Raw genomic sequence first — 8,772 nt, 5'->3', positions numbered from 1 at the left:
TAGCGTTTTTTCATATTGCAATAGAAATAACTGCAATTAAAACTTGAAAAAGAGGACAACTTCTACTACAGAAAAACTGTAATGGAAAATATTCTTTAAAGAAAATGAAAGACATTTAAGTCCTAGAATCTCATCTAGTCTGAAGCTACATCATTTCTCTCCTGTGTGAAGTACCTGAGTGCATTAACTTCTTGGACTTAGACGTCTTGTATACACTTAGCTATGTTATCTATGTATCACATACAAAAAAAAACAACATTAATTTGAACGCTGTGTAATCATTAATACATTTGTTCTCACAACACAGTGGAGAGTATTGTCCCTAATTTTAAGATTATGAACAGAAAGAATAAATAATTACCTTGGGAATCCATAACAAAACAGAAGCAGCAGTCCAAGTTAACACAAAAAGTCCTTTGTTTATCATCTCAATTTGGGTGCTTTTATACATCTGACAAGTGAAAATATTTGGATGAATAGGGAAGCACATCTAAAGGAATCTTCTGTCTTCCAGTGCACAATACAGTAAGTCACATAAGAAGCAGCCTTAGAAGTTAATTTGACTTTATTTGAACAGAATACAGTCATCTAGAAAACAAGCTAACTCCTTTTTTAAACACTGACAGATGCAAGAGACAGCACAGATATTACTGGAGAAGCAGTAGTTTCATTATCTCTTAAACTACTTAGAATAACAAAACACATTACAATTTATTAGGACAATTTATTTGTGAGTACTTGCCCTAACAAGCTCTATCATGCACTCAAGTGAGATATAAACTATCCAGTCTTTAAGTTTACTAACATCATATTATGCAAACAGTTTCAAGTAAATACTTTTACCTAATTTGAAAAATCTGTCACCTTCCACAGCACCACATGAAGTTCCGGTGTTAAAGTAACATTTAATCCACAGCCATAGCTAAATATTTGAACTACTTATGTAATACACTGTAAACTCTACGTAAACACTACGTACACCAAAAAAACATACAAAGAACAGGAAGATCATTTTGATTAGCAAAGACAACTCAAATGTATCGCCAAAATCATTTTTCTGTTCTTACGACTTATCCCCAAACCACTCCCAGAAAAGGCACAGATAGTGGTGATTTTTTTTTTTTTTTTTTTTTTTTTTTTTTAAACACACAAAGCCAGAATCAACACAATAGGCCTATGCAGTCAAACACTGCTCTATTTCTAGGAAAAACAGGTAAGGAACTTGCATTAGTGTAAGGATGTCCCAGGAAGATTCTAGTCAATAAAAGATCTCCAGCATCTGCTTACTGTCCTGCGTTCAAATGCAGAAAAGAATCAGAAATTAAATGTAGTTTACCAAAACTTTACTGCACATTTTGGGTATGAGTGCCAGCTAGAGTTACTTGCCTATTCCAAGGCAGTACTGAGGCTCATCTCACAATCAGCTATTAATGGCACTCAGTAGAGATGGCATTTTTTAAATTAAATTGCTAATTATTGTTCAAAGATTATACTCATAAAATATTTGGCAATGCTTTGGGTAAACAAAACTTCTAAATAAATACATCTTTTAAAACGTAGTGTAACTATACAACTTATCACAATGTGTGATCAATACATCAATGGAGTACAGATCAGAAAATTATTTAAATCATTCCAACTTTTGACTATTACAGTATCCAAAAAGTTCTCCTTTACCAGCAAATGATGCAGTGTTTGGCAAAGAAATGCTATTGGCAATTCTTTAAACAAAGATCCAAATACATTTGTTATCCCCTTTGTTAGAAACAGAAGCATTTAAGAAAAAATATTTTAATAAATCTATATCCTAAGCTATCTAATAATACTTCTACTAGTACGCTAAAATTGCCTTGCGTGATTTATATACAGTGATGAACCCAGACTCAGGTGCTCTTAATGGTTTCCTAGAGGACAGAAAGCATTGCTGGAGTCTATCACGTTTTGTTTCAAGTGATCTTTGAGAAGTTCGAAAAAACTCCATTTCGGCATTGCTGCTTTTAGGGCATATTCCGAGTACTTGTATAAACCATCATCAGTGATCTAGAAATCTGCAAAAGATGCTGATATATTGCATTCATGGTATCAAAAAATAAGGAGATTGAGCATTGAATTGTCAACATAAAAATGGAGCTTGAGGTATTTACACAACCCTTTATAATGGAGATTAAATCTTACCCATTGCATGTTGTCTGCAACTATTCAGGACTTGTTACATGAAATATCATTCCTATGTTATTATTTGGAAGATCTACTGCTGCACAAGGTGCAAGTAAAACTCAGTGTAACTATTATTAGCTATAAAATTTGAATACTAACAAAGTACTAAGTTCAGTACAAAAGACTAAAGCAACTGGCCTGCACTGAGACTTAGAAAATTAACAAGCAGGTCCTGCAGCCTGCACAGAACCCATGCCCGCCCACACCGGTCTCTGTACAGAGGTTGCAAGCTGCAGCACAGACACCTCAAGTCAGATTCTTTCCTCTGTTCTCAACAGTGAATCTTACAGCAATGAGCTCAAAAATGGGTTTTGTTGAGAGGAAGGGTAATTTCTGGCCATGTTGACAAAGTACATTTTATCAGTCAAAAATGTTTGGGATAGATTAAAAATAATAAAACACAGTATGGATTCACTCTGTTTCTTCAAATGGTCATAATAAATCCTGTAAACAACAGATATCCTTTGGGATAAAAAAAAAAAAACAACCACAAAACAAAAAACAAACCCAAACCAAAAAACTAGAAGATAGACACAATCCAGGGTCAGCACAAAGGGGCTGGATCACCAGTATCATAGTTTGAAATTCAGCAGGTAAGGCCTCTCATTTAAGCATGTCACTCGAGCGAGCTTTTCAGTTTGCTTTTGATAGCTGAAAGGGTACAAAATAATTTTCAGTAACTTGTTTCCATCTCCTCTACTAACTCCAGATCTTTTTTTTTTTTTTTTTCAGAACTAGAAGAGATTTTTGTTGCTCTGAAAATCCTATTACTTTGCATTTACTATAGGGACAATCTGAACAAAAATTATTGTAATTTCTAATTCATGCACAAATATTATGATTTCTGAAGTGGTTAACTGGTTAGTTTTCTAGACTGTTGTCTGTCAGAGAAGGGAACCAAATTCTCTGGGGAAGTGTCAGCAACACTAAACTAAAGATAAACCACCTCAACTTCCTTTCAGGATAAAGTGTAAAATAGTCAACATGGCCTAAAATCATGCACTATTTTATTTACCTATTTGTATTTTGACGAGATAGCTTAATATTTTCACGTGGCCTTTGTAAAATGTCTTTCTAGTTTGTGTGAATATAGCTAGTATTGTATGATTAATTTCTTAGAAAACACATGCACTCATGAAAGGCTATGATAAAATTTGCTACAGGGCATGTTTAAAACACTACTGCTTGCAAGACCATCAGTTTGACATAGCCTGTTATAGAACAAAATAGGCCAAAATTAAAACTTGGCATGCCAGCACACTTTAATTCTGTATTCGTGAAATGATTTTCAAACTTAGGAGCCCTTTTCACTACTTTAAAAGGAAAACCCACACATACACACAAAATTCTAACAATTCTAACACCGTATTTGTTCTTTACCAACTAGCATATACCTTGTTTTAATGGTTTAAAGCGATTAAATCCCTCAAGATTGTGCATATCCAGGCATTACTGAGGAAATAAAGACACCCATCACTATTCTTCTTAAATTTTATTCCATAATAAAAAATAGAAGATGAAAGAAATAGAGTCTTCAAGAATTAAAGCAATTATTGGTCAATGTAAGGAGCAGTAAACTAATTATCTGAATGATTATTAAGGACCTGGTTCATCAAAAGTAATTCTGGGTCCTCCATGGCATATTTGTAGGCTTCTACAAAACAGGAATCCAAATTATCTTTTACTGAAGCAGGTCCTATATTATCTACAGAACACTTGATTTCATATTCTATTTATCCTTCTCTTTTTGTTCTTTTTCCTTCTTTTCACGTTCAGCTTTTGCTTCCTCCTCCTCATGTTGTTTTATCAACTGTTCCACCTCCTTTTGCTTCAGAACCCTTATTACTGTCTTTCCGTTCTCTCTTGTCAGTGTTGCAATTTCAACTGAAACATATGGAACAGACAGCGGCGTTACATTTTGTCCTTTAGACAGAGCAATCATCAGAAGGGTAAGATTTGTGGTTACAACTGACAATGAAGCAGAAGGGTCTTGTCCTGCCTCTACAAAGAAGCTTGACGGGCAAGCCAGATGGCAGCAGGCCTCTTCCGCAGCAGCACATACAAGCACATTAATACCTCTCCAGTGACCCTTCTACCAGACATGCAGCCATTTCTGCCACCGCGCCAATGCGGCCTACGATCCCTAAACTGTGGTCTAGCTCCTGGAGCTGACCAAGGTGGATCATCCTCAACTAAGCTATCTGTATGTCTCTTAGAAAGGTTAAGGCTGAGAGCTGCTGCATCTTCTAAAAACATTTTTCACGTGACAGCTAAATATCCAATAAACCACATCTAGTGTATATACATTCACTACATTTTCTTTTTTTAAGCAAAGGGTGTTATCCCGTATTAGCGAACTGCTTACCTTTCTCGGCAGAGAGTTTGCTAACATCCATGGTTTTGTTAAGAACCTTAATGGCTAATGCAAGTGCGGTCTTTAAGGTCATTTCTCCTTCTTTGTAGTCTTGCTTTAGCATTGACACAGCTGCCTATAAATTTCACAGAAATTAAAACACTATATTTGGGCAATCAACCAAACAGTTGCTATTTGCCAGATAATATCAATACATGAATAACAGCAGTGTTTCTACAGTTATCTATTTCTGCTCTGCACTAGTAATCAACAGCAATCAATCAACAGTTTAATTAGTACAGTGCAATTTACACTTGTTTTTGCTTGACTTTTTGAGAGGAAAAAAACAGAACTTACAGCACTGTTATTCCCAATGCACGTAGCTTTCCACCCTCCATAATTTCCACTAGGATCACTTTGATACAGCTGAAATCCATAATGCTTATCCCAGCCAATATACAGCAACGAAACACCAAAAGGACGTTTTCCTGTTGAAAAGAAGGCTATTAGCAATCTAAATTTAGTAACAAGATTGGTCATGAGCGACAATTATTTTCTTTGATTTCCTTTTTCAAATCTATTCCCGTGACCTAGGATTTAATGGACTGTTCTGTACTTCTGGTGCTCGAGATAAGCACGCCAGCGTTTCTTTCTAAGTCATGGCGGGGGGGCGGGTAGCAGAGGTTTATTTCATTTAACCCCAAGAGCAGCTCATTTCCATCTCCACAAATTGTAATTTATCATCTCAGGACTCTAAATCAAAACTTAATATTTAAAGTATGTAGCTTAGCCGTTAAAGCGTATAACTTAACAGTGTCAAAAGCCAGGTACATAAAAAGGTCATTCTTTCACACTACGTATGTGTAAAATACCAGAATCATCGGTTCGCATACTAAGGAACACTACTTACAACATCATTTTCTAACACGTTGCTTGATCCACAGAAATACTATTTTTTGAAGTGTTACAATATTGATACTCCTACATACAGTCTTATTTGTGATTCATTGTGCCATTATGCTGGATGGGCCCCAAATGTTGAAAGGTTACATATAAAACAATTTTCTGCTGGTCTTTTGAAGGCGTTCACTAAATGCAAGAGCACCCCAGGCAATGGGCCGGAATCTCAGTCATCAATTTCTCAATCCCTAAAACGTAGCACCTTCAGTAGCAAAACAGTAACCATGACTACCCATTCCCCTCAAACTTGGCTATTGTTTTTCTCAGTATAACTTGTTACGGAAGAATTTGGTAGAACTGTCCAGGGACTCAGATGCTTCAAATTATGTAACAGAATCATTCTTTAAACGTTTAAAAGCACAATGCTTCATTACCCCCAAACTGCGTATAAGCCTGCTTGATATCACATAGTGCTGTTACCAGTTGTTCACAAGGAATAGGCTCTTGATATTGTAACAAATACCTAACATGAAAGAGAAGAAAAAACAGGTTTCAAAACTTGTTTTGCTGACAGCATCCTTTACCACATTTAACAAAGAAACAAGTTCCTAAGTTACAGCCTCTTTGATCTAGCTGTTTTATTTCAAACAATCTACATCTGCTCTACTAAATGCACGTTCGTGTTGATTTAATACATAAAACAGAACTGAATCTGACAGCGCAGGCAAGTAAAACCCCATTAACTATCAGGAGACCTACCTCTGCGCAATCAGTCTCAGTTCATTTGTCAGAACATTGGCATCTGAAGTTATTCCTGCAACACTGCAAGCCATATCCCTGCAATATAAACATACAAATTAACTGAATTTCTATCAACCTCCAACAAATAGTCACGTCTTCATTCAGTGGTTCAAGCAGAACACCTACTGTTGGGCTTTTCTGATCAAAACTATGTAGCTGCCATATAAAACAGGTTCATCAGCTCCTGCCTTTAGGGTACATCAAAACAATTACGTAACCATTTCGTAAGAGCAGAGGTGGACAGCAAAAAGGAAGCGGGTCAGCATGTTAGTTATACGTACAGTTCTGAGAAGAGGATCATGCCAAAGAGGATTAAGTCCCGAGCATCTTCACAAGAGCCATTAGCTACATACAAGCGCCTATCAGGAGGCCACCTGACACAGCACACCAGAATACTGAAGGACCCACACGGATGTGACAGGCCTTCAGAGGAAGCTGCTGGTTGACACATTGCATTTGCATAACTGAAATTTAGTGACCTTGATTTGATCATAAGAAAAATAAGCACTTCACGTCCTTCATTGTTTCATTAGCTCTTAAATTAAGATCTCTTTTGCCCAATCCGATATTGCTACCAAGCTTTCACTACACAGAAAGGATTCAAGAAAAATAATCCAGGTTATTTTTTCCAAGTGAACTTCATTTTTCAGAAGATGGAAGGGCTGGCCTAGGCGACTACTCCAGTGCACTGTTACGCAGCCTCCTGGAAAATCCAGTACTTCCTACAGTTCTAGCTGCTTTCAAGATCAACACAGAACGGGAAGCTGACAGGATGAAAACTGTGTTTCATGTGCACCTTCTGGCAAGGATGAAGCTCTACCTCCCTTACAGGCAAGGGAGCATAATCCGTAACACTCTTCACTCTGACATCACAAATTTAACTTCCAGAGAACTAAAAAGGAAGTCATAGTAGGAAGAGATATCATCTCTGCTACAGTTGTGGCAAAGAAACCTAAGGCATGTTTTACCTAATTATCTTGCTCTCTCTGAATCACAAAAGAAAAACAAAGACTTAAAAGAGGACGCCAAGCTGAAATAGCATGGTGATTTTTGTGTGCATTCTTTATTCTGCCCCCCCAACGGTATTTTGTAAAACTGAGAATTCCCAATTTTCTTAAGTCCTGCAATAACATTACCTTGTATGGGGAAGTACCAGGGAACAGGCTATTCCACCTAGAAAATTCTCCTAGAGATTAAAAAAAAAGTGATGCTTCTACTTTAGAAGGAGAACTACTGACGCAAACAATGACAAAATAGTCACACCTGTCTAAAACACTGAACAAAAAGGAATACTAACACTTCAAAATAAAACCAGGTTCAGTGCTAAAATGTCTGAATAACAGCAGCGTTTTGTTACTGATAACGTCACTGGACATCTGATCATCATTTCAACTTACTCATTAAGTTTGTATATTTTCTCCGAGAAAAACACTTCATCAAGAAGCTTGTGAATGTTGCGTCTCTCTGCTGCTAGCAAAACACCATCATTTGCTAGAATTCCCAAGCAAGTACCTGCGTGTCCAATTGCTTCCATTGCATACTCAACCTGGTACAAGCGACCTAGGAAAGGATTTAAATCAGTAACATCGAAAAGGTAACACTGAACAAGACCAAGTACGCAAGGTGACTTAAATTTGCAAGAATCTGACAGATGCTCATTATAATCTTAGTTCTTCAGTCTATTACCAGCTGATAGTAAATTAACTGGTTGAAAAGGAGGAAGGAGTCGGAGAAGGAAAATCCGCAAGTCTGATAAGGTGATACACAGCATCACCAATGTGGGGAAAAAACCCTCTTTTACAAAAAACAAAAAAAAAATGTACAGAACACTCTCCGCTGCAGCAGAATGAGGCGAGATAGATCTTCAATAATCAAAGAATATATCCGATACTAGATTTTTTGAGCCCATCCCACCTAAGAAATAGGAAAGCGTGGCTTGTACATACTTGTTTCAGCATGTGTAAGAATAACAAGGAGGGGTGAGATTGTACCAGCGGGATATTATGCATTCTCGGGGGGAGGGGGGAACAGTAACAAAATCCATCCGCTCTCAAACAAAGGGCAAACGGTGAAGATTTGTTCAAGTTATTTCAAAGACATGGCAGGTGGTATTACTCTCCAATGGGGTGCGGTCTCATTACTGATTGAATTAGAACGAATTTGGAGGTCTCCCTTGGTGTCCTTACCCTAATTGGGCGCTACTTCTGGCAGGTATATATGACTTCTGTAACTCGTACATGGATGGAAACACACTATAAGCAACCAACCTTTATACAGGTAGCTTGTTATTTAGTTTTGAGAAGCTGGATAGAACAGTCAGAGTTTACTTGAAAGTGTGAGGTTAAAAAATACCTTCTGGAGAAAATATGGTAGTTCTGGAGTCATATCTTCGAGACTGTAAAAAGCAACAGCTCATTAAACATCATCGTTCTCTCATCAGAAAGCAACATTCTAAAATTAGCGACGCTCTGAGCCGCACGTAAAAACCCCCACCGCCTAGT

At 37.1% G+C, this 8,772-nt stretch overlaps 1 protein-coding gene across 1 annotated transcript; it reads right to left on the bottom strand.

The window, feature by feature from the left end:
- Positions 1 to 550: 550 nt before the first annotated feature.
- On the bottom strand, positions 551 to 8,687 carry PSMA4 (proteasome (prosome, macropain) subunit, alpha type, 4). The gene is made up of 7 exons (XM_009330064.1): positions 8,624 to 8,687; positions 7,669 to 7,831; positions 6,230 to 6,307; positions 5,905 to 5,993; positions 4,928 to 5,058; positions 4,583 to 4,706; positions 551 to 4,101 (listed from the first exon to the last, which is right to left on the bottom strand). The coding sequence occupies exons 1-7, from the start codon at positions 8,685 to 8,687 to the stop codon at positions 3,947 to 3,949; spliced, it is 804 nt and encodes a 267-aa protein (XP_009328339.1). The 3' UTR covers positions 551 to 3,946.
- Between the last annotated feature and the right edge of the window lie 85 nt (positions 8,688 to 8,772).

This window comes from Pygoscelis adeliae, unplaced genomic scaffold, assembly GCF_000699105.1.
Source record: "Pygoscelis adeliae isolate BGI_AS28 unplaced genomic scaffold, ASM69910v1 Scaffold298, whole genome shotgun sequence".
NCBI classification, from domain to species: domain Eukaryota; kingdom Metazoa; phylum Chordata; class Aves; order Sphenisciformes; family Spheniscidae; genus Pygoscelis; species Pygoscelis adeliae.
The sequence above is the reverse complement of the archived record's forward strand: the minus strand, read 5'-3'. Positions and strand labels throughout refer to the sequence as shown.

What these genes read in the sequence shown, in the direction of transcription:
- PSMA4 (XM_009330064.1), bottom strand. Translation starts at nt 8,687, where the DNA reads ATGAGCTGTTGCTTTTTACAGTCTCGAAGATATGACTCCAGAACTACC. An exon ending in TACCATATTTTCTCCAGAAG is followed by an intron (nt 7,832 to 8,623) that starts GTATTTTTTAAC and finishes ATCCTTTCCTAG; the next exon opens with GTCGCTTGTACCAGGTTGAG. An exon ending in GGCTTATACGCAGTTTGGGG is followed by an intron (nt 5,059 to 5,904) that starts GTAATGAAGCAT and finishes TCTTTTCAACAG; the next exon opens with GAAAACGTCCTTTTGGTGTT.